Below are 22,343 nucleotides of genomic sequence, written 5' to 3'. Positions count from 1 at the left end.
GGGGGAGTAATGATTATTTCACCCTCATTTCAGTCGAATATCGTGAATTAAAAACAAATTTGCGGCAACCATAATTCATCTTTGATACTCAAAGCAATTTTCTTCAAAACATAAGAACTAATCGGTTTCTGGATTTGAAATAAAACAGCAATCCCTACTAACTGGTGTATATTTTAAAACAATACATACAAAAATGTCATTTTAAGTATATCAAGTGATCACATTTTAGAATTCTTTAATCTATGGTGCAAGACAACAAATGGAATGTTTTAGTCCGACTTTGGAATCAGTTCATTTTGAACCGGTTGCAAAAACTCCTCAACAATCGCATCGACCATTTCCTTTAAAGTCGCCACAACACCTTCCCGATTTCTGCAACAACAAATTAACAAAACAGATTTGTAGTTTTGCAAACTTACGTATTTCCCGGTTCGGCGCACATTTCCGTGTAATATTTGACTTTCGGTTCAGTTCCGCTGGTCCTAAGCGTGCAAACAAGCCCGTTTGAAAAATTGAACGTTATCATTTGGCTGCTTGTAGACACTGGCAAGATGGCTTTATTGTCAGGTTGGCCATTATCATAGCCAGTGGTCAAATCCCTAATTGTGGTAATTTTATACTTATTATTAAGAATGGCAGACGGGTACGCCTTCCCGTTCAGATTCCTCATGCGGTCGAAAATCCTCTTAATCTTCTCCCCATCGTGACAAATAAAATACGAATTGAGCGACACGTGGTACCCATATTCGGCATAAATCTCCTCCAATTTATCAGTCAGAGACTTGTTTTGCATCGCTAAGTACGAAGTCAAAGTGGCAAGTTGAAAAGCCGCCGAAACGCCGTCCTTATCCAGAACAGCAGTACCACAGCAGAAACCGATAGCTTCCTCAAACGCAAAAATCACTTTCTTCCCTTGCTTCAACAGCTCGTACGACTTGTTCCCCATCCATTTGAACCCAGTCAAAGTCTCGATGAAGTTGAACCCTTCCTTTCTGGACATGGAGCGCAAAATCATCGAACTTACGGTACTACTAAGCATGTAGGTGTTTTGCAAATCCTCTCTGGGGTACTTGGTTTTGAAGCAAAACAAACACCACCAACCCAAAAGGGCCCCCAGCTCGTTCCCCGTGAAAACTTTCCACTCATCAGTCCTACAAACCACATGTGAGTCTAGATTTTTTTCCAACTATGTAAAGTACTTTGCATTTTTCTCAGCAGCGGCCATGCGGTCAGCATCTGGGTCGTTCGCTATGATCACACGGCTCCCATTTTCGTTTGCCGTCCGAAATGAAAGATCTAAGCTACTTTTGCCCTCCTCTGGATTAGGGAATCTGAAAAATTGGTCAAAACACTTGAAAATTTAACCCAAGATGCGTACTTTACTGTCGGGAAGTCGGGATGGGGGTCTTTTTGCTCCTCCACTGGTACCATTGTCACACCAATCAAGTCGAAAACTTGCCTAATGTAATTATAACCAACCCCGTGCATTGCAGTGTAGGTGAAAAGTACCTCGGCCTTTTTATTAAGCTCGCGATGCTGCGGCAAAATCGTGTCGTTGATCACATTCAAATAGTCTCTCAAAGTTTCACTGAGAGGGTCTGTTAGAAGGCCACTTTTTAATACTGTTGTGTCCCATGACGTGTCCAGTGGTACCAAACTCTCTAGAATATTTCTCTGGATGTCCTTATCCACCGGCGAGATAATTTGCGATCCGTTCGGACCATAAACCTTGAAAACGAACTAAACAAAAGTTGGACCACCAAACAATTGTACCTTATATCCATTATCCTCTTTTGGGTTATGCGAAGCTGTGACCATCACCCCTATCGCACTTTTATACTTCGAGACGGCAAATGGTACAAATGGAGTCGGTACTATCTTGCTAAAAAGCCGCACAGGGTGGCCAGCATGTAGGAAAATGGCCGCGGTTAGTTCGGCCCACCTTAAATTTCCAAAAATAATTCTGGCAACTCGGACAGGAGAAGTACCTTCTGCTGTTATGCCGTCCGTCGTAACCAATCACAATCCCGTTCCTGTGCAACAAATCCTTATCACAGTGCTCTAAGTACTTAAGCAGCCCTTGACCCGTTTGGATTATAACTAGGTCGTTCATAGCGGCGTAACCTGGGCCCATTCGGCTCCTCAGACCGGCGGTCCCGAAAGACAGCCGATCGAGGAGAATTTTCGACAGTTCGTCGTAATTCTTCTCCTGTGCCAGTTTTTTGATTTCGGAGGAGGTTTTCTCGTTCCGGTCCCATTTCAACCACTCCTGGATTTTCGTTTCGAGCTGTTGGGCCATTGTTCACTGCAATGGAATGCTCACTGTAATAGTGTGAAATCGATACTGATCCACATACGAATGTTGCATCACTGATTGATAAGGAGATGTTTTCGATTCGAGTGGGGTCAGAATTTTGAAAATTATCAACACGATTGGGAAACGTATTATTTAATGGAAAATAGATATTTGTTTAAAAATATGTTGCAAGAATTAGAAACCCGCCTGAGTGAATCATTAAGAAAGGTAGATAACTACTAAAAATAAAAAACCATCTGCACTGAAGCGTCACTTGCTACACTATGTTCAGTTTAGTTAGGTAGTATTTAGTCTTATCTCCGTCTGATAATAAATAAAATACGGGCCCTGTAATAAAAGCAAACGTATACAACGCACAAGTGACAATGTCGCTCCCCGCAGTCAAAAAATAAAATGTCAAGTCAAAATGTAAGTGCTATTTGAGCGTAAGTTTGTCCACACAAAAACTGCAACACTGTACCATCATAAGGTAAGTTGTGACTAATTAGAGCTAATAAAATTCACGAACGGCTGGCACACACTCTATTTATTTACCTACAGTTACGTTTCGCGTTTTGCTGGAATTGTGCTGACATTTTCGCGGTCTGCGATTTGACTTGTGCTGAATCAATTTTGTCAAACGTGAAAACAATACTGGGTGTGGTATTTATTTACATTTAATTTGCTTGTTGACAAAGACCGCTTGAATCAATGGCAGTAATTTATATCGCAATAAATTGGTTGGGTCAAACTGGGTTAATAACAAAAATGTGCCACTATTTTCGAGTTAGTTGCGTTTTGTTTCGGCTAACAAATGTTGCAAGCAAAGGTAACCACTGATCCTTTCTCATTGTCATTAATCCAATAATCCAGCGTCGTAATGTCTTGCTTGATGTCATGCCAACTAAACCATAAAAGGCGAAGTAAATAAAAACATCGAACCATTTAGCTATTTCTAATCCACTTTCTACCAATGACTCAGTTTTATGATCGGAAAAATTGGCGTTCAGCCTCGAAATCGTCAAAATTTATTGTCCAAATAATGCTCTAGTATCAACAATTGCGGTTTCTTTTCAAGGACCGTCGTATGAATAGTAAACATTGTGGGTGGAATACAAAAGCAATAGGAGTGTTTGACTCCTGGTTAGTTCCAGTGTTGCTATTTTAATCATTGAGCTTCAAAAGTTATTTGTGATTTCAATTTTAAATTTCAGACGCGAATTTTCAAGTTAACGAAGTTTTTGCATTAAATTGGAAGGAAGTGTTGAATATTTCGTTTTAATAGGTGGCAAAAATAGAACATGATAGTTTTTTAAGTGTGCCATTAACCTTCAGATTAAGTGAAGTGATTAATAAATCAACTTTATGAATGAATAAATATCAACAATTATTCAAAATAGTTCAAAAATTTAAATTCGTGCCTATTGTTGGTAAAGACTGATAAAATAAAACAATTCCGTATTTAGACCCACATTTCGTGTTCTAATCCCCTTAGTAAGTTAAAAAAAAATGTGTTCGTTGGGCGTTTTTGAAAGTTTAGTTATTGACTTTCAAATTTTTTGGAGCTTTCCGGACATCGTGTATTGAGTCAAAAACTTTGAAATTAATAAAAACTACAGTTTTTGAGTTATAAACTTAAGATAGAAATAATGTAATAATAATTACAAATATGAAAATAAAAAAAATAATTTCTCAAGAAAAAAGTACTGTTGGTTACAAGTCATATCTAATAAAAATTCTAAAATAAAAATTAAATTAAATATACGTGCACTTTGTAAGAAAATCAAGCGGTTTATTTTGAATAAAAAATAAAAATATTTGAGGTGACGCAAAAACTGGTCGTATGTACCAGGTGGGGCAATCTTAGTCCGCACACAAGAAAATCGCGACTTCTAATGAAATGAAAATCCGGAAATTTTACACACCACCCTGTACATTGATAAGAACCATTCTCGATTATTATTATTATTATTTTTGTTAATAAATAAAGTCGTTGTAGTTTTGTAAGATTTTGAGCACTTACTGTTAATTTAACTACACAAAAACTGTTGCCTGCATTGAAATATCCCAATGAAATATTTTAAAATCTTACCCCAATTACAGTTCACATTGTCACCTAAATTTACGACACCAATTTAATTTTTAATGTTAAAATGTAAAAGTGCGTTTGATACAAAATCTGATTGTTTTTTTTTTGCTAATTTCGTAAACAATTATCTGAAGTGAATACGCGTTTAGTATAAAATTCAGAATTTGACTTTTTGGTCAAAAATTATTTTTTTCCAATTATTATCTTTTATTATTATTATTTTTTAATTAGAAATCGCGATTTTCTTAGGTGTGCGTTAAGGTTACCCACCTAGTACAACAAAGGGTGAAAATGTCTAATATAGTAATATGAGACAGCTTTTTGTAAAAATTCATATTTTTTTAAATTTGAATATTTTTCATTGGGAATGAACGTTTTCTGAAGAGGGCATATAACGCGGTAACAATTTAAATTTATATTTTAGTTTAAATGTTTGATTTTGTCGAATATGTGAAATTTGCCTGTTTAAAGAAAGGGTCCCCAATATGAGATAGTATGCATTTTCAGCACGAGACTTCTCATGTTAGAAAACCAAGTCGAAAATATTCAAAATAAAAAATAAACATAAACTTTCTAAAACAGTTTTTTGTTAAACAAATTAACATTTTCTATCAAAATAAAAAATAACTCTAAAAACAATTTAAAAGTCCTTTTAGGTTTTATATTCACAGCAACTAACACACAAAAACATTTTTGATTTCATTTCCCTTCATTGTGTCTGCACATCTGTGGGTATGTCAGCCAATTTTCAAGTGTCTCATATTAGGACTTGCAAGATTTTTTTAGAGTATTAATTGGAAGAAGTAGAAAATATATAGAACAAACGGCATGTTAATAACAATCAACACTATCTCATTGAATCCGTATTTATTAGTAAGTACGAGTAGTATTTTGTAATAAAGATTACTTGTCTTTAAAACCGAATACTTATAACACTATTAATTTTTCAAATAAAATGAGTGTCTTTGGCAGCAATTTATGCACCAAACATTCGATGTGCCAATTTATTTTTCCGCGGTATGTCCGGGAATTTGTATGGGACGTTACTGTTCCACCACGTCAGCACACCCAAGCGCAAAAGGAAAATAAGTCCTAATCCTTGCCTTGAAAAATGCAACAATGAGTGCGGCTCCTAGAATGTGTCAGAATTTCGTTATCGCACGCAGGAATCGGTTTATCCAGGCCGATATCGACGCCCGTATCAGTCCCGGAAATTAAATAATTAATTATAGCACGCGGGGGCGGCTTATGATATCGACTCCCTTAGTACCCCCCAGCGCCTCCGTGTCGCAGAACCTCCGTAAAACACCCTCGCCATACAAAAATCCCACAAGCTCGAAACGCAATCGATAGTTTACAACACAACACACAATCGTGAGCCGCCAGATAATACGTACGGACGATGAAGGCGCCGCGACGTAAGAATAGAAAATGAAGTGGTCGTCGTCGGACGGCGTGTCGTCGCATTCACCGGTGGTTGTGGTTGCAGGAAATGGAGGCGGGCGTCGTGAAAATAGCCGAGGACAGCGACTTCGACATGCTGAAGAAGCTCGTCGACGAACACACCCACTGGAAGGTCGAGTACGACAAAGGAGAGGACGTTAAGGCATGTAATTTGCACGTGTTTTCATTTTGCTTATTGGGTGGTTGTGTGTGAGTCAGAGCAGGAAAGGTGATGCGTGAGTCGATCCTGCTGGAGCGCAATGGGTCGATTTTAGCCTGATGGGAACATGCGCCATCTTCGGCGACTGTACGCTAAATTTAAACACTTTTCAAGCAAAAGGCTTGTTTTTAATCCAATTTTCTAATACACCTTTCTCCATGAGATCGTAGAATCGGCTACAGCCGAACTTTTCAAGTTCAATACTAGGAGGTTGAGTTTACGAGCAGAGCTTCAAACTTTTGAGTTCATAGTTATGTTGCCGAGAACTTTAAAGCTGGAATTACGAGACTGTAATGTTAAAATTCCGAGTTGGCACTTTATAGTCAACAATAATTATTCCACATAGGCTAGGGTACCGCCCTTATACAAATTAACCGGCCTTTGCGTGGCATTTCCGGAAGTAGTTAAAGGACCGATTTTATTTGTAAATTTTTATAATTTCTTACATCTAATAGCTGCTTCAAAACTATAGAATTCCTAATATTCCAATTTCACCCTAACGTAAAACTGAAAAGACTTCATTTTGCAAAATTAAGTTTCCAATTATTAACAAAAACAACGTAATACTGTTTAATAACATTTATTCCTACAAACTCAAAAATTAATAAGACCAAAAACAAATTTAACTAATGTAACTAACTTATTCCAATTTATACCTATTACTCATTCAAATAGATATGTGCAAGTTTCCGATAGCCAATAAATTAATAATTTATTAATGTTGTTAATGTTACAAAAAGTCGCTTTTTTGCATTTAGACACAGACTTGGAAATTGCGTTCGTTGAAAAATTGTCCCTCATAATCCATAATATTCACCACAACTTTCGTTTTTTGTTCTTCAACATAAGTTGTTCTATTTAAATTTTTAAGTTATTGAAATTTTAACAAACATCTTATTTTTTATTTTCATCACTGCAGTGAGCTACCAGGTGCTAATGAAATGAAAATCCTGAAATTTTACACACCAGCCTGTACATTGATAAGAACTGTTCTCGATTTTTATTAAATTTTTTTGTTAATAAATAAAGTCGTAGAGCAGTTTTGTGAGGTTTTGGGCACTAACTGTTAACTTAGCTACAAAGTTTTTAGACTAAGTGATTCCATACCTGTTAGCCCATCAAACCCTGGTATCAGAATTGTAAATTTTCACTTGGTTTGCTAAATAATCGGTCTTTTTTATTTAGACGCAAACCAGACGCGTGATTTATTAGAAGATGGTACAATTTGCCAACAAAAGGATCACTTATCAGTAGCCGACCTTTTTGAAGTCTTTACAATCTTGCAATAAAATTGACAAAAACTGATGCCTGCATTGAAATATACCAACGAAATCTTACCCCAACAGTTCACATTGTCACCTAAATTTACGACGCCACAAGTAGCAATTCATAAATAAAAATAATTTTTAAAGTTAAAATGTAAAAGTGCGTTTAATTCAAAAATTTCTTCACTAATTTCGTAAACAATTACCTGAAGTGAATACGCGTGATTTAGTATAAAATTCAGAATTTGACAATTTGGTCGAAAATTACTTTTCTTAATTATTTTTTTTTCTGTAAGTAAAAATTACCAAAAAATTATGGGAAATACCTTTTGGACGTACAGTAAGGCGTGTAAAATGCATTTTTTTTATTTAATTAGAAATCGCGTTTTTCTTAGGTGCGCCCACCTGGTATATCCTAAAAGTTTGAACATCACCTTTCTAGGAATCTTAGTTTTTGAGCAATACATTTTTAAAAAGAGCGTGTTTTTGTTAAAAATAAATTTCAAAAATTAAGCGAAATCGACCAATAAAGTTTAGGTAAAAATCATTAATTTTAAAAGCTATATCCAAAAATGCAAATAATATAAAGTATTCCATTAAAAAAAATTATGTTTGTAGCTCATTTCCGAAACAGCCTTTATTTTTGAAAATAATTTTAGGTTTATGATAAAAAAAAATTCTAACATTTAGAGGTAAATAATGGACTTTACCAACTCGCTCTAGTAGATAAACTTTCTTGTTTGTGGATTACTAAAATTTAGGAAACAGGCGTGAAAGGATAAACTGTTATTAACTTCGATTCCATATATTTGCCGCTTTCATTTTTAATTGATTATTACTTAAAATCGATTAAGGACTGCTTTATAGAATAATTAATTGGATAAAATTTTTATTCGCGAGTAAATTTACATTTGACAAAGCAAAACGGTATTAAATTTTAGATAAATTCGCTTTCTGTAATCCGACCGTCTGGTATAATAGCACTTTTGGCAAATTCCCTGTGAAACAAAAGGGAAAAATTCACCCCTAACATTATTTTTTCAGCGCTTACTCTGTTTTGCTGTTATTTATAGAAAGGGGAAAAGCAAATGCAAGAATACTTTGTGAGTGAAATGCCCTTAACAAGCCATTTACTTTATTTCTCGGTCAGGTATGGACCAAGACGACACCTGGTTGCAACTTCAAAATGGTCAAAGTACAAACAGTCTTCCATAATATACCAGCAAACACCATGTTCGATGTCTTACATGACCCCGATTATAGGAAAGAATGGGATGAACACATGCTGGCCTCAGTAGAAATAGGATACCTCAATCCGAACAATGACGTCGGTTACTACGCCCGTAAGTAACTGCTAAATTACCACTTATCTGTCCTTATCCGTGTGACTTTTTAATAGCTAAAGTTGCATCACCCAAGCGTAATTATTCTGATTGATAACGAATTGCAAAAATTTCAGTATCCTGCCCAGCGCCTGTAAAAAACCGCGACTTCGTCCTTCAGCGCTCTTGGCTCGATTTAGGCGACGAAAAGCTCATCCTCAACCATTCGGTCTTTCACAAAGACTACCCCCCTCGTAAAGGCTTTGTCAGGTTTGTGCCAAAATACCACTTTCAAGCCATCAATTGCAATTTGTAGAGCAATCTCACATCTGACGGGGTTCGTGGTCCGGCCGTTCGAGAAGGGGTGTTTTCTCGGCTACATCTCCCAAACCGACCCCAGGGGAAAACTCCCCATTTGGCTGGTGAACAAAATCACGCAGAAATTCGCCCCTAAGGTAGTGAAACAGCTGAAGAAGGCCGGAGAAGGGTACGAGTATTGGAAATCGAGACAGAAAAATCCCCTGGACAAGCCTTGGGTTTACCCGGAACTAACCCTCCTCGCTCCAAAGGTGTCAATGAGTGATGTAAGGGTTAAATCTGAGTTTGGAGGGATTGTCTGTTTCGTGTTTTCAGTGTGTGCCAACGAGCAGCGACACGACGTTGAGCTGTTCCTGCTTAGAAGACGACGAAACCGAATAAATCGCACGCTTGTAAGAAAACGAATAATAAAAATGTGGATATTTACGAAATCGAATTTTTAAAGTCAGACGGGTAATTAGGGCCTAGACTAGTATTCAATTATGAACAGAATTCGTTCTAGAACTGATCAATTTTTCGAAATTTAATAATTTTGATAGTATTTGAGATAATAGTTGATATTTAGATCTAGTCCGTTGTTAATACCTCGTTGGGTAAATTTGTAGAATAGAAGTTAAAAGAAATATTTACGAAAACGAGAGGCCTATTTGGTGTTAGTGTTATCAAAGAGAAATTATTGCATTTATTGAGAGTATTACGTGTCCGAAAACAAAAAAAGTGACCGCACTTTTACCAATTCGCAGAGCTTATTAGAAGATAACAATTATTGTATTTGTTTTTTTTTGATATTTGAATTTTATCTACTTTAAATCATTTTCCTTATCAGAATTATGCTAATTAATAACCGAATTTAAATACACATCATTTAAAAGACCAATTAATGCATTCTTATTAGACAACCAGTCCGGCACTGGTGAAAATACAATTTTCGAACCACTTTAAACTTCTCACTCGAGATGATATTTTGGATGGAATCTTTGTCACATTTTATAATGAGTATTATTTAATAGTTTTAAACTCTATTTATAGCCACTTAGTATTATGTAAAAATTCTAATTATATCTAATGTTAAAACGCGTGAGATAAGCCAGATTCTTAATAAATCAAAACATAATTAAGCCGTTCTCTCAAAACCCCTATTAGTTGATTATGAATTTTCTACAAAAACGGGGATTATTTTCACCATTCAATGAGCACAAGTTATGTTAATTTGGTAAAATATTCTTGTTAAATTGTGAATTAATAAATAAAACGTTCTTTAAATGTTTGTTTTTTTACCCACCCACTCCCACTGAATATTACTATAATTAAAAAGTGCACTCGGTAATTAAAGATGGGAAATTTTGAATGGAAAGTCTTAAATCCGCTCAAGTGCTTTATGCGTATAACCTTGGCATCCGCTGGTTTTGATATGCATCAAACGTTTTGTCGTATAATTTAATTTACCATTCTACTTCAATGTGGAATAAAGGATGCAATTTAAAAAGCCATTACTAGCTTAAATCGCAATATACTTAAAGTTAAAACGCCTTTGTGCGCTAATTCGGATTAAGATAAAATGTGCCACGAGCTCTCGTAATTTCCTCGACGTCCTGACCGATTTCATTCAGAAATTCTACGGTTCGTAAACTTTTAATAGACCAAAACTGATACAAATCTACCCAGATTTCTAAAACCCTGAAGAGAAAACAGGAATTGGTTTTCAATAAGAAAATATCGGTTTTAAACGCACTAGCTCACCATCATGCACCTTCATTGTAATAATGGCACGATTAACTCTTCACTTATTTGTCATTGTTCACAAGCTAATTAGTTCACGCTAGAAGCATTACCAAAACGACAAAAGTACTTTCGAGCACATATCAGTGACAACAACCGTTGAAAACGCACAAGAAGTAAGCCAGTGAAAAATGTCCCCGAGAGCATCATCCTCAGATTTTGGTTTATACAAGGAAAAGCTCAAAGAAAATAAACTGAGATCGATCAAATTCATCTTCATCATAATCACCACAGTGCCCTTTTTGCTCCTGGTAAGTCACCTCATGCTTAAACAATCACACAAAACGATCCTAGATTTTGTACGGTGTGTCCACACTCCTAAACCGGGAACCAGAAATCGAGTCAACAATCGAGAAACCGTCCCCGAACGCCGAAAAACTGGTCGTAGCCCAGTCCATCCAGCGGGAATTTTACCAGAACTCACCCCCGAAGCCCTTCGGGGTGACGTTCCGCGGACAGCCGCCGGCGGAATTCACATCAACGACCGAGAAAATCACCACTTTGCACTACCCCCAGCTCGACTACCGCCACAGGCAGCACCCCAACAACATCCAGGAAGTCATAGGCTACGGGGGCCGGTTCCACCCCCGGTACACGCAGTCCCAAAGCCGGAACGTGCCCCAGAACCAGAGAACTACGCGAAACTTCAGCCTCGACGAAAACGACCCGTTTTACTCGTACAAGCCCCAAGAACCGGGCGATGTCAACCTCTTAGCCACCTCCAGTTTGAGATTTGCTCCCCCGATTTGGAGCAATCTCAAGCCAAAGACGCAAATTCCCAGAGCCTATTTCCCGCAGGAAAACACGCATCGGCAGGAGGTTTACAACCCTAACAAACCGCTGAGGGTGACTTTGAACGTTTATCCAAATGAGATTGAGAAACAAGGGTTGAGGCAATTTATAAACCACAGGATCGAGAACTTGCAGTCGAAGATACGGTTTCCTGAAGCTAAGCACAAGAAGATGGTCATTCATTTGAACTTGTATCCGGATGATTTCAGACAGGGGGAGAGCAAAATGTATCGAAATGTTCTAACAACCCCAGCACAATAAATTGATTAATTATCTACAAGTCTTTCATTTACGTTTCAATCTAGAAATTGTGAATTAAAGTGAGTTTCCATTGATTGTCATGGAAAGTAAAATCGGCTCTAATTAAACAAACCAATAGATAATTGCATTGTGCCCACAATAATAAAATATTATTTCTCGAAGATAACAATTATTTACAGTCCAATTAGTTCACGGTGTTTGGTTTATTCTGGTTAATACTATTCATAAGTAACTGACTACTGCTTGTCGCAGTTTCACTCAGAATTCGTAAAAACTGTCGCTACCTCGAAAAGAGTACAAACGTTTGGCTCTACTTCCTTACCAAAGTTTCTTATACTTTTCCGGTTCTCACACAAAATCTTCAGCACATTTATTTCAATTACAAACTGCACTTGCAATTTTCAAAATTTCTAGTAGTAAGCAAGCGCAAAGCAGACTTCTTGCGCAAAGTTATTTTTTCTTGTTGTTACAAATTAAAGTTTAATAACTTGCTTTGATAAGATGTCATTACCCCATAAATGTAAGTGTAATTATAATTAGTTCACTTGAGTTAACGTAATTATAAAAGGAACCGTCACAAAGTAGTGTTTGTGTGCACTTTTCAGGATCACCAAAGAGACCATAATCAATAATGGGCTGAAAATGTAGGTGTGACGAGGGTTGGGTACACCAAACTATAACAACAAAAAGCCTTCAAACGTAACATTCAAAAATTGTTCTTCAAAAAAATGTTTTTTTCTGAGCTGAAGTATGCAAATGAACTGAGGAATTAAAATATAGACACAACACCTGTTTGCCTCTAATTGTTGTATCAATACTCACTTTAATTTGCATAAAACGTAAAAATGCTTTGAAAAACACATGTTTACGTAGTAATAGTACTACTTAGTACTTAATACTTTAATCTATAATTTTTCAAAAAGCCCCAACCGTGTAATTCCGCACCTAACGGTTCATTTTTGCGATATATTTATCAGCAAAAATGAAAAAGAATATTGTCCATTCTCATTAGTGCTTTCTAGATAAGCAATGCTAACATCGAAAACAAATTTGAAAAAGGACATTTTATTTTCAATCAATGCAAACTCACAGTTCAGTCGCAATTTATTTTGGTTACATTTGAGTTCCTTCAAGTCGACGAGAAGAAAAGTGGATCTTAGAATTAAAACTCAGTTAAGTGAGTACCAAAATTATTACACGAAGTAAGAGCCTCGGGAGAGGCAGAGTTAGATAAACCCCTTGTTAATATTTTTTTTGAATTTTTTTCAAATCGATTGATAAAATAAATTGCCAATGTAATTTCCGCAAAACGCAAGGTGCGTAATAAATGATAACAAATAAGAAAGCAAATTGAAATAATATTTTATAAACTTTGCAACAATCAAACGAACGGGTGAGTAAAAATAAGCCGGTTTCTGTTCAAAAATAGAATAATTTTTCCGTTTACACCTTTAACTCGCTGTAAACGTACTAATTTGGTTTATTTGTGGAGATATTTTGACATTACCGTCAACAATAATAAAAAACGTCCATGTGACTTAATTTTATAACATATTTTATTGCAGATAAAATAAATCAAAACATTTACTTTAAGACAAAGATACAGACTTTTTTAAACAAATTCTGGCATTCCAGCACTGAAGATCAAACCTAAATTAGAATTTTCTATTGTCTGGTCCAAAGGTAGAACCATAAAGTCCGCAATTATCCTTTCGACAAGGATTAACAAGAAATTAGAATCCACTGAGCAAACGCTAAAAAGTAAATCTGTTTAATAAATTAATTACCGCACTTTTACAACACCAAACGGAATTTTTTGATTATTTGATCAGGTGTAATGACATCTTCTGAAAAAGACAGAGCACAGGTAAACCAAATTCAGTATTGAGACAGTAAACATCTGATGATTAGGTTTGTGCCCAACTAACTTAAATTTTCAGCTCCACAAAAAACGTAAATGGAAGTAAAACCACCGCACCAGGACATACGATATGAGCACTTGACACTGTACGATAACAAAACTAAAGACACCGCAACCAAACTTTTCATCCCAAGTGACGAAAAACCGTTTCCGTCCAAATACCTCGCACTAGTAAATAAAAAGGAAGTCAGAAAGCCATTAATTGGAATTTCCGACAGTCTATTATGCTTGCTGGTCTTAGCCCCCGCCGTTGTGGGTTTCTGGAGAGGAACATGGATGCTGTTGGACATTTACGGCACCTATTTCCCACCCTTGCAAAGCTTCCTTCTGGGAGCTTTCATTCACCTGGTGTTCACTCTGATCCAAGACAGTTTCTACGAAATTGTCAAAGGAAAAAGCCCGAATCTGGCAGTTAAAATCTTGAACATGGTCACAACGCGATTTTATATTTACGTTTTTGCGCTGTCGTCAAACATGCATTGGAGGGGGCAGTGGGCCCTCATGGATTATTACTTGGGGGTGCGATTTGGGCCCGATGGAAGAGTTCTGGAGAAGGGGAGTGAACGGCTTATCATTGGAACAATAGGATGTTGGATAAGCTTGATGGTTTTGAGGAGTTTTCGCAATTGTGTTGCTCCCCCTTTCGTGTTTTGCTTGGACAGGAAGGACACGACGTTTGTGATACAGAACAGATTCAAAACGAAGGTAAGGGAGTTTTTCCTATTGTCGGATTACTATGTAGTGCGTTGGATTACAGAAAGACGCAATTAAAGAATTACTTTATATGCTTTTTACCCATATGCTGTAATTTCACGGCTGCTGAGCACGAAAAAGTGTGTCACATTTTGGTTTCGTTTAAATTATTCCATTTTATATGAAACAGCAAGCGAGCGTAATTAAAGTGTGTCTAAATAAAAAGATGCAGTTATTTTTTTCTTTACTGACCGTCAGGCTATTGCTTTTAATTTCTAACACCCACCCTCACCTACTTATTAAAAAAAAATCATGTTGCTTCGACTTTTTTGCTTAGAAAAAAGGACAAAAAAATTACGAGTTTTGGACTTTGAATTTTCTTCATTCATAAAATAAACTGTAACATTATTAGTAGGTATGTGGGAACCAGAAAACCCTAGAAAAACCCCATATAAAAGCTTCTCTACCATTTTTTTTATTTAATTCATTTATATAAATAATAAAAAAAGATAAGTAAAATTCGTATCTGGGAAACCAGAAATACTAAAGAGTCCCGTTTATTTTTCATCAAACCTTTAAAATGATGTTAATTATTACAAGAAAATATTTTTTATTTACAGCTGGTAAATGCAAATTTAATCTTAATCCTAATTTCTATTTGAATACGCGTTTATCAAAATAAATAAAGTGTAATTCTTCTACGTTGTAAAAGAAACAAAATAAGATTTTTAAATTCATTAATAATGAAAAAATCGCTAAGGAGGTAACATAAAATCAATTCAAGTTACTTCAAATATTTTTTAATTTTAATTTTATTTGTACTTTGTCAATACTGAGAATTTCTGGAAGAGATACATATTTTAAAGGTACTTTAACTAAAATATCGACAAATGTTTGTTTGTTTGTTTTCAATTTTGAATTATTTCATCAATAAATTGTAAATTTATACCGTTTATATTCACTATTTTTCATCACAAGAGATTTTGCAAATGTGTCTCAAAAAACATTCAGTGAACGTATTAGCAACTTTTTGAGTGTAATCTGTGGCCTAATTAATAAAATAAAGAAAGAAAACGTACAGAAGCACTTTCGATTTGTAATTTATTGTAACAATAATTAATTAATTAATGATTTATTAATTTTTTCCTTTAATCTTTCATTCCAGTTTTCATAAATTTCCAAAAAAAAATCAGTACGTCTGAGGTTAAGACATATGATAAAGGGGGACAACCTCCTTCACCTCCATGGTCAAGAACCATAAAATTTACTTTTCTTTCAGGTTTTGCTAGTAAAAGTTAAGGGCAGAATACTTATTACTTATTATCATAACCCAATCGCAATTGATTTGTTGTAATGCAAACTAAATAATATCTTGAATTAGTTTACTTCTGCAGTAAAATTTAAATCGTTTTCTCTAAATCTTCTTATAAACAGGTGGTTTTCTTCGCATAAGATACTATAAATGATTGAAAACCACCAATTATTATTACTGACTAATATTTTGTTGACATTGTGAAGAAGTAACATGAATTTTTTTCAAAGATAAGCAATGTATTTATGAAGACACCAATGCTTAGGCAACGTAATACGTGGTATTAACGCGTATTTTCATAAATTGAAGAACATAAAACCAGTGTACTAGCTGTTACAAATAATTTATTATTTTTCAACATAAACTTGGATGTTTAGACACACAAATTTAACGCAAAAAATATCTAAAAGTCTTCTAATACAAATATGAGCAGAATAATTTACAACTTTGAAGCTGAAAGTGTCAAAAAGTAAAAGTATAGTCCCGTTATTTCTGTCTTTCATAAAATGAGTAATAGTTGATTCTCAATGAATAATCTTCCCATCGCAGGTCATTGACTCATTTTATTTTGTATTTATATCAATTGATACTTTTAATACAAATACAACTTAAACGAACATTTTATTATTTTGATTATTTCTATTTCCCCTTGAATTAATATAATTTGCAAAAAAAATAAAAAATGAAATTTATTTGTTAGTGTTGACAATAAACTTCCTAGAAATTGTTCGTCACTTAATCCGATTAGTTACCGGATCGAATTGAACATTTGCATGTCAATTCTTTAAGCACTGTACACCCCGCTAATTATTATTTCAACAATTATCGCCGGAACACACATTTACACTTGCGCTTTTTATAAACATAAACTCTTGTTTATAAATAATTGCAAGGATTATTTTTAACCCAAAATGATGCAATTTCCAAGCATCAAGGATAATACCCCCGAACTGCCATTTAAAAAAAAAATAGTTTCAATTATCGTTATTGCCAATTTACAGAAAAATATTCACATTTTCTACACAAATAATAAATAATAGCAAAATTCATGATAACGAATTGTGTGCATTTTTGTTATGCTCATTACCGGTGACATAACATTCAAAACAAGGCAAAACGTCGCCAATTTCCCCCAATTTCAGCAATTTGAGAAATTGCCCACATTTAGACAATTTGGTATCCCAAGTCCAATCCTCGTAATTAGTCAATGCCCCCGCAATCCGAAGCAAAGTACTCTTTGTAAAACGCAACACATCACCGCAACAATAAATTAAATTGTTGTACCACGTGGTATCCCCTCCAAGAATTTCAAACATGTAGGGTGACCACTGTTATCACCGATTTGATTTAGTACTGTTTATTGTTCCTATAAACAAACACAAGTGTGCTACACCCAAAAAAATCCACCACCAAACGCAATGTTGAAATAAAACTCGCAAAAATCCACAATGAGGGGAAGCACCGCTGGCCTTCCGGACACCCTCAAGGCACACCACAACGCCCCCTACTATGCGATTTTGTCAATTCTGGACGCGATTTTCTCCTCGCTGGTGGTCGCCCCCCTGGTGGTGGGCTACTGGCGCAGCGTCTGGGAGCTGATGGGCCTCTACGTCTACCCCGAAGACGTCCTGATAAGTTCTTGCATCTCGACCGGGATCGGAATCGTCGGGCATTTACTATTTACGCTGCCTCAGCGTGCGTTCGAGACCTATTTGCATCCGGACCGTAACCGGATCCTATTTTACGTGGCGTCGAGGGTGTACACAGTGTGTTTCGCGTTCGTTTGCGTCAACGGCTGGCGCGGGCCGTGGCAGCTTTTGGATATTTACACCAAAAACGAGCTCCTGACCGTTGTCGCGGCCACCGCCGTCGGCTTCGTCGCTTTGACGGCCATGAGGGCGCTCCGGAACGTCTCGGCGACCCCTTTCACGGTCGCCACCGACTCCGTTAAGGGGTATTTCGAGGTCTTGACCATGTTCCGAGTCGCGGTGAGTCAAAAAACGGCGATTACTCTTGCATAACAGACGCGATGCCACAATATGAAATTAGCAAAAAGTGTGCTTCCTGTTGTTAAACACACAGTTCTGAAAATTGCTAGTAAATCCCGATGACCGTGAAAGCAATGTCATCAAAAACGCATTTGGTTTCAGATGAGCGAAAGAACGTCCCTCTACATCCTCGACTGCCTATTCTCAGTATTAGTGATCGGAACTCTTGTGGTGTTCGTCTGGCGAGGGGCGTGGGCCCTAATCGACATATTCTTGTTTCCGGGGAACGAAACGCTCTCGGCTTGGGGCAGCTTGGTAACCCACTTGGCCTCTCTCGCCAAATCTGATGCTCTGGTTTTAGATCGTCGGTTACTCGGCTGTGGCCATAGCTTTCATGCTGCAACCGCTGATGAGATGGTTATGTGACCGCATAACCGGGTTTAGCCGGCTGTTGGTGGCCGATGTCTTCCTGATACTATCCCTGATCGGGACTGTGAACGTCTGGAGAGGCATCTGGAATCTGCTCAACATCTACCTACTGCCAGACAACCTGGAAGCGAGCTGCTGGATAACGCACTGGATCTGCCTCATCATCCTCATCCTCCTGGGATGCTCCAATTCGCTCCTCGTCCGAGGAGTCTACATCGACGCCGAAGAGCCCGCCGGGAAATGTGTTGTGTTCCCTTGCCACTACCTTAGACTGATATTCCAAGAACAAAAACTAAAGAAACTCCAAAGTGAACAGAACAAAACCGAATTGACAAATGTGAAGCCCTTCGAAAACAACCATATCATAAGTGTACAAAACGAGCCCGCCCTCAACCACAAAGAGGGCGAGGTCTGACCCGATTTTTATATTACATTTTTTATATACACAGCTATATTTATTGACGCCAAGATGTACATAAGCCAGTATGTAAATAAAGCTAGAACAAAATGATTGTTTTGTTTGGAAACCGGCCGTAATTACAATCAAAGAGTCTCAGCATGATTTTATTAGTGGTGACTAGTGACATCCTGACCCACTAAATGCTTCGTGAAGTCGCTTAAATGCGGATGCTGGCACTTCCTAATTTGTTAATTGCTCATTAAACTAATCAACCAATTACCCGCTAATCTCGTTAGCTCGTTAACCGAGAGGGATTTCGAAAAATTCACAACCAATAAATGCCAGCGGTAGGGTAATGACAGCCAACAAACAGAAACAAGTCAAGGTAAAAACGTGTTTCTACTTCTTCTCCGGCAGTTCTGCAGGACTCGCGGTTAACCACACGCGGAGTATCATTTCGCAGTGAAGTGTCTGTAATTACTAGGTGAGGTCCTCGCTAATAAACTAATAATTATTAACAAATAACTAGTGTTAAAATTCTATTAATCCCCGAAAAGCCCACAAAAAAATTATTCAAACAATGGCTCTTTCAACAATTCATTGCAGTTCACACGTTTTTGTTGTTAATATTACTAATTAAAACAAACCTGTTCAAACTCCAAATACACCAATTAATTATTAGTGACGTAAATCGGAGAAGAAGCCGTTTTTTTCCTTGCAAAACACGAAATTTTGCATAAATTCGTGCGAACAAATAGACAAAATGTGCAATTTCTGTATTTATTTATGTACAATTAAATTCACAGAATTCCGATCTGTAATAACATTCCAAGCTCGCATTTCGCGTATGTTATTGTTGTGACAACCTAAATACACAATGAATAATTGATAGAAAATCGTGTTACGATAAGGTGGACCCAAATCTCCGAATGTCGTAGTTACGATGCTTGAAAGGTCAATATTATTTATCCTTTGCGCGATAATTCCGTCATTTTAATTCCAACAAAACGGATACTGGTTTCAGAACGAAATGAATAAATCTTTTTCACTGCTAATGTTCGCCATCGTTGGCTACAATTGCCAGGACTTCGCGTTTCCGGAAAGTCCGGGACAGAGACTAGACACCGACACTAAAACGGTAAGTCCAATTACTACTGTGCGATTTGTCACAAAATTTATTTGCAGGATCGAGTGCCACTGTTTGCCCCCGACAGGTGCCCCGAGAACCAATTACTCTACCCGGGGAACCAAAAAAACGACTGGATTTGTGATTGCGGGCCCGGTACTTGCAACAGCCGAAAAATAACTGAGTTTAATTTTGTTTTCTAGGGTTTATTTACTACCCGCCACGGGATGGTTGTTTCAGTGCCTACAGACAGGGCCCTTGTGCCTCGGGGTACCACCTGATCTTGAAGCGAAACCAAGTTGTGCCCGAATGTGTGATCAACCCGTGCAAGGATGGTTTCGCCAGGTCTTTATTTTCAATTTGGTGAATTCGTGATTGTTTTTTATAGGTACAAAGGGAAGTGCTACGAGATGGGGAAGCCCAACGGCCCGTGCCCCCCCGTGGAGGCGGGCGGCGGGATTTTTGACGTGAATGCCACAACTTTGGCAGTCGAGTGCCTGAAAGGCACCGACCGCTTGTCTTTGTTCAACATTCCGAAAAACTGCCCCCCTGGCAGCAAGCGGGACCGCAACAACAAGTGTCGAGAGAACTGGAATGTATGAGCGCGATTTGTAACAAAAAATATTTATTTGTTATTAATAAAGTTTTTATTTTATTAATGGGTGAACCCCCGACCTTATCGACCCACTTTCCCGTAGCAACATCTGCAGTCCCAGTCGTATAATTTCCAAATGCAAAAATGTGGTAATTATTTATTTATCTGTGCACGACAGTAAAATCTACGTCACAAGACAACAACCGTTAGACCGTGTTGAACAAAATAAAATATCAAAATCAACGAAAATGTCAGTTTCAAACGGCGGCTTACCTTCCGAAGACTCCGCGACGATCTTCTCGACCCTTCCAGGCCAGTTCCCAAATTTGCTCGAAGACGGGGATCAGAAAATCAAAACACGGGAGTTTTTGGATGCCTCTGCCGGAGTTGTCATTTTAGTAGGTGCGAACATAACCTAAAAAATTATTTTTTTGGCCCTGATTTCGCACTTTTTTAGAACGGTTCGGTAAAGTGTTTACCCCGGTTATCTATGACATGAATGGGAACATTAAGGTAAGTCTGCGTGTGCTTTTACCAAGTAATAAGAGCTCACATAACCGCACTTTCTGTTTCAGAAAATCACAGTCAAGTATGAGGAAGACCGGGAAAATTACGAGTTTCTAGAGGACATGATACTTAAACAAAAAAATGTGGGCCAACTGCTTGTTGTGGACGCTTTGCAGTGGCTGCGGCGGTAAAAAGCCCCTTTTTGGGAGACTTATGCATAAATCGTTTCAGAGCCCTTCATTTCATTTCGCGCTTCTTCCAGTCTGTGATCGATGACTCCGACAATAATAATAACACGCAGGATTTGTCCATATTTGTGAAAAACGCGTACAAGGAGACTCTGGAGCGGTACCACGGCTGGTTGGGGTCTCAGTTGTTTAATGTACTTTCGTCATTTTTTCAAAAATTGTGGCTTATCCCAACAAGTTGTAGATTTTGTCACGGTTTACCCCAAACCGGCAACAGCTTTTCTACCAACTCGCGCTCGAGAAGCACCACAAGGAGGACCACGTTTTGCGTGATATGAGACAGTTCACGCTCAGGATGTCCTCATGTGTTCAGAAGCTGGTGGATTTCTACCAAGAGCATGATCTCGAGACGAATGATAGGGTCTAGTTGTTGTACTTAGAAATTTTATATTTGTTGATCTTCCAGTTGTAAATAAAACGTTTGGTATAGATTCATTTTTTATTCACTCGGTAGCGTTCTTGTACATCTGCAAGCGTCACATCTGATCTTAATTTCATAATGCGAAAGTAAATTGCTTGTTGCGCTGCCGTAAATTTCAAAGCACAATAGCTTGACACCAACTGAATGCATAACATCACGAACATGATACTTTGCACTATTATTTCTATAACATGCAATTTGAAGTTAGGATTGAATAACAGAAGACCTTGTAGAGGAAACTGGAGCAGTAAGGACAACATCCAAAAGCCCGCCAGTTCAGGAATCTACAATCTTATTTATTTAAATCGTCCGCAAAGTGGCCGTGATATTCAACAAACTGTGCACATGTGTAATATTGGTTGCATCTGCCGACTCAATTATTATCATTAACTTACTTTATCCTCAAGATTTCCCTTGTACCCTAAATAGAGTCTTAACATTTCCAAAAGGAAAACTGTCGAAATGACCGTTATGATAATAAACTTGTACAGTTCGCTAAAGCAGAGATACTGGAATTGGTATTTCGAGTCATTTAGTAGTTTTTCGTAGTTAGTCTTACTGTATTCCTTAAATAAAGCACAAGAATGGCCATCCAAAATGGCGCGAAAATCACGTTGAAATAGAGCGACATCTGCAGCGGCAAATTTGACATAACTTCGTTACCTAAAAAGCCTTAAGGAATCGTAATTAACCAGGCATGTTTTTACCATAAACAACATTATCGATTTTACGCGAAAGGCCTGGAAACACTTTATCAGACACTGACGTCACAGTTTCCTTCCAATCCATAATGAATATTTTGAGCAAACAACAAGGTCAAGATTATTTTTAATGTTCTGATTGTTAACAGATTGTTGGACATTTATGTCCTGAAATTGATAATCTGGTTTTGTTTGTATTAACTTGGGGTTGAGTTGC

General features: G+C 37.2%; 7 protein-coding genes across 21 annotated transcripts; 5 read left to right on the top strand and 2 right to left on the bottom strand.

Annotated features, from left to right (window-relative positions):
- Positions 1–151: 151 nt before the first annotated feature.
- On the bottom strand, positions 152–20,662 carry Pgm2a (Phosphoglucomutase 2a). Of its 4 annotated transcripts, none has more exons than XM_008199382.3 (7): positions 20,523–20,662; positions 1,989–2,305; positions 1,774–1,942; positions 1,379–1,728; positions 1,200–1,331; positions 420–1,151; positions 152–372 (listed from the first exon to the last, which is right to left on the bottom strand). In XM_008199382.3, the coding sequence occupies exons 2-7, from the start codon at positions 2,297–2,299 to the stop codon at positions 270–272; spliced, it is 1,797 nt and encodes a 598-aa protein (XP_008197604.2). In that variant the 5' UTR covers positions 2,300–2,305; positions 20,523–20,662; the 3' UTR covers positions 152–269. The 4 variants fall into 4 exon arrangements, with proteins under 4 accessions (XP_008197604.2, XP_974005.2, XP_064210765.1 ...); XM_968912.4 differs by lacking the exon at positions 20,523–20,662 and adding an exon at positions 5,783–5,923; XM_064354695.1 differs by lacking the exon at positions 20,523–20,662 and adding an exon at positions 2,852–2,875.
- Positions 2,566–10,216, top strand: LOC662808 (phosphatidylcholine transfer protein). Of its 5 annotated transcripts, none has more exons than XM_008199385.3 (7): positions 2,566–2,725; positions 5,875–5,991; positions 8,387–8,416; positions 8,464–8,656; positions 8,773–8,905; positions 8,952–9,219; positions 9,269–10,216. In XM_008199385.3, the coding sequence occupies exons 1-7, from the start codon at positions 2,711–2,713 to the stop codon at positions 9,332–9,334; spliced, it is 822 nt and encodes a 273-aa protein (XP_008197607.3). In that variant the 5' UTR covers positions 2,566–2,710; the 3' UTR covers positions 9,335–10,216. The 5 variants fall into 5 exon arrangements, with proteins under 5 accessions (XP_008197607.3, XP_015838673.2, XP_015838670.2 ...); XM_015983184.2 differs by lacking the exon at positions 2,566–2,725 and adding an exon at positions 2,987–3,125; XM_015983187.2 differs by lacking the exon at positions 8,387–8,416.
- On the top strand, positions 10,353–11,804 carry LOC103314166 (uncharacterized). 2 transcript variants are annotated; one of them, XM_015983183.2, is made up of 3 exons: positions 10,353–10,573; positions 10,619–10,983; positions 11,027–11,804. In XM_015983183.2, exons 2-3 carry the CDS (start codon positions 10,864–10,866, stop codon positions 11,783–11,785), a joined length of 879 nt encoding a protein of 292 aa, XP_015838669.1. In that variant the 5' UTR covers positions 10,353–10,573; positions 10,619–10,863; the 3' UTR covers positions 11,786–11,804. The 2 variants fall into 2 exon arrangements, with proteins under 2 accessions (XP_015838669.1, XP_064210768.1); XM_064354698.1 differs by having other exon boundaries at positions 10,353–10,983.
- Positions 12,613–18,639, top strand: fusl (fuseless). 6 transcript variants are annotated; one of them, XM_008199391.3, is made up of 4 exons: positions 12,613–12,962; positions 13,726–14,411; positions 17,862–18,014; positions 18,061–18,639. In XM_008199391.3, the coding sequence occupies exons 2-4, from the start codon at positions 13,743–13,745 to the stop codon at positions 18,541–18,543; spliced, it is 1,305 nt and encodes a 434-aa protein (XP_008197613.1). In that variant the 5' UTR covers positions 12,613–12,962; positions 13,726–13,742; the 3' UTR covers positions 18,544–18,639. The 6 variants fall into 6 exon arrangements, with proteins under 6 accessions (XP_008197613.1, XP_015838663.1, XP_015838665.1 ...); XM_015983177.2 differs by lacking the exon at positions 12,613–12,962 and adding an exon at positions 13,244–13,652 and having other exon boundaries at positions 13,697–14,411; XM_015983179.2 differs by lacking the exon at positions 12,613–12,962 and adding an exon at positions 13,381–13,677.
- LOC662719 (uncharacterized protein) lies at positions 18,856–20,313 on the top strand. 2 transcript variants are annotated; one of them, XM_064354702.1, is made up of 5 exons: positions 18,856–19,012; positions 19,553–19,666; positions 19,714–19,810; positions 19,858–19,999; positions 20,043–20,313. In XM_064354702.1, the coding sequence occupies exons 2-5, from the start codon at positions 19,559–19,561 to the stop codon at positions 20,254–20,256; spliced, it is 561 nt and encodes a 186-aa protein (XP_064210772.1). In that variant the 5' UTR covers positions 18,856–19,012; positions 19,553–19,558; the 3' UTR covers positions 20,257–20,313. The 2 variants fall into 2 exon arrangements, with proteins under 2 accessions (XP_064210772.1, XP_015838645.2); XM_015983159.2 differs by lacking the exon at positions 18,856–19,012 and having other exon boundaries at positions 19,406–19,666.
- On the top strand, positions 20,498–21,433 carry LOC662689 (uncharacterized protein). Its single transcript, XM_015983188.2, has 5 exons — positions 20,498–20,651; positions 20,707–20,762; positions 20,825–20,943; positions 20,988–21,138; positions 21,189–21,433. The coding sequence occupies exons 1-5, from the start codon at positions 20,498–20,500 to the stop codon at positions 21,369–21,371; spliced, it is 663 nt and encodes a 220-aa protein (XP_015838674.2). The 3' UTR covers positions 21,372–21,433.
- LOC103314183 (transmembrane protein 17) lies at positions 21,430–22,266 on the bottom strand. The gene is made up of 4 exons (XM_008199392.3): positions 22,133–22,266; positions 21,985–22,088; positions 21,821–21,934; positions 21,430–21,709 (listed from the first exon to the last, which is right to left on the bottom strand). The coding sequence occupies exons 1-4, from the start codon at positions 22,212–22,214 to the stop codon at positions 21,437–21,439; spliced, it is 573 nt and encodes a 190-aa protein (XP_008197614.1). The 5' UTR covers positions 22,215–22,266; the 3' UTR covers positions 21,430–21,436.
- Positions 22,267–22,343: the final 77 nt, after the last annotated feature.

This window comes from Tribolium castaneum, chromosome 2 (assembly GCF_031307605.1).
Source record: "Tribolium castaneum strain GA2 chromosome 2, icTriCast1.1, whole genome shotgun sequence".
Lineage (NCBI taxonomy): Eukaryota > Metazoa > Arthropoda > Insecta > Coleoptera > Tenebrionidae > Tribolium > Tribolium castaneum.
This window is presented reverse-complemented; position numbering and strand designations above follow the sequence as displayed.

What these genes read in the sequence shown, in the direction of transcription:
- fusl (XM_008199391.3), top strand. Translation starts at nt 13,743, where the DNA reads ATGGAAGTAAAACCACCGCACCAGGACATACGATATGAGCACTTGACA. An exon ending in AGAACAGATTCAAAACGAAG is followed by an intron (nt 14,412 to 17,861) that starts GTAAGGGAGTTT and finishes ATTTGGTTTCAG; the next exon opens with ATGAGCGAAAGAACGTCCCT. An exon ending in TCTCGGCTTGGGGCAGCTTG is followed by an intron (nt 18,015 to 18,060) that starts GTAACCCACTTG and finishes CTCTGGTTTTAG; the next exon opens with ATCGTCGGTTACTCGGCTGT.
- LOC103314166 (XM_015983183.2), top strand. Translation starts at nt 10,864, where the DNA reads ATGTCCCCGAGAGCATCATCCTCAGATTTTGGTTTATACAAGGAAAAG. An exon ending in CAGTGCCCTTTTTGCTCCTG is followed by an intron (nt 10,984 to 11,026) that starts GTAAGTCACCTC and finishes AAACGATCCTAG; the next exon opens with ATTTTGTACGGTGTGTCCAC.
- LOC662808 (XM_008199385.3), top strand. An exon ending in TGACGTCGGTTACTACGCCC is followed by an intron (nt 8,657 to 8,772) that starts GTAAGTAACTGC and finishes CAAAAATTTCAG; the next exon opens with TATCCTGCCCAGCGCCTGTA. An exon ending in CCTCGTAAAGGCTTTGTCAG is followed by an intron (nt 8,906 to 8,951) that starts GTTTGTGCCAAA and finishes TGCAATTTGTAG; the next exon opens with AGCAATCTCACATCTGACGG.
- LOC103314183 (XM_008199392.3), bottom strand. Translation starts at nt 22,214, where the DNA reads ATGGATTGGAAGGAAACTGTGACGTCAGTGTCTGATAAAGTGTTTCCA. An exon ending in TGCTTTATTTAAGGAATACA is followed by an intron (nt 21,935 to 21,984) that starts GTAAGACTAACT and finishes TACCAATTCCAG; the next exon opens with TATCTCTGCTTTAGCGAACT. An exon ending in AGGGAAATCTTGAGGATAAA is followed by an intron (nt 21,710 to 21,820) that starts GTAAGTTAATGA and finishes ATAAGATTGTAG; the next exon opens with ATTCCTGAACTGGCGGGCTT.
- LOC662719 (XM_064354702.1), top strand. Translation starts at nt 19,559, where the DNA reads ATGAATAAATCTTTTTCACTGCTAATGTTCGCCATCGTTGGCTACAAT. An exon ending in TAGACACCGACACTAAAACG is followed by an intron (nt 19,667 to 19,713) that starts GTAAGTCCAATT and finishes ATTTATTTGCAG; the next exon opens with GATCGAGTGCCACTGTTTGC. An exon ending in GATTTGTGATTGCGGGCCCG is followed by an intron (nt 19,811 to 19,857) that starts GTACTTGCAACA and finishes TTTGTTTTCTAG; the next exon opens with GGTTTATTTACTACCCGCCA.
- LOC662689 (XM_015983188.2), top strand. Translation starts at nt 20,498, where the DNA reads ATGTCAGTTTCAAACGGCGGCTTACCTTCCGAAGACTCCGCGACGATC. An exon ending in ACATGAATGGGAACATTAAG is followed by an intron (nt 20,763 to 20,824) that starts GTAAGTCTGCGT and finishes TTTCTGTTTCAG; the next exon opens with AAAATCACAGTCAAGTATGA. An exon ending in TGGGGTCTCAGTTGTTTAAT is followed by an intron (nt 21,139 to 21,188) that starts GTACTTTCGTCA and finishes AACAAGTTGTAG; the next exon opens with ATTTTGTCACGGTTTACCCC.
- Pgm2a (XM_008199382.3), bottom strand. Translation starts at nt 2,299, where the DNA reads ATGGCCCAACAGCTCGAAACGAAAATCCAGGAGTGGTTGAAATGGGAC. An exon ending in AAGAGGATAATGGATATAAG is followed by an intron (nt 1,729 to 1,773) that starts GTACAATTGTTT and finishes TTCGTTTTCAAG; the next exon opens with GTTTATGGTCCGAACGGATC. An exon ending in GCTGCTGAGAAAAATGCAAA is followed by an intron (nt 1,152 to 1,199) that starts GTACTTTACATA and finishes TGTGGTTTGTAG; the next exon opens with GACTGATGAGTGGAAAGTTT.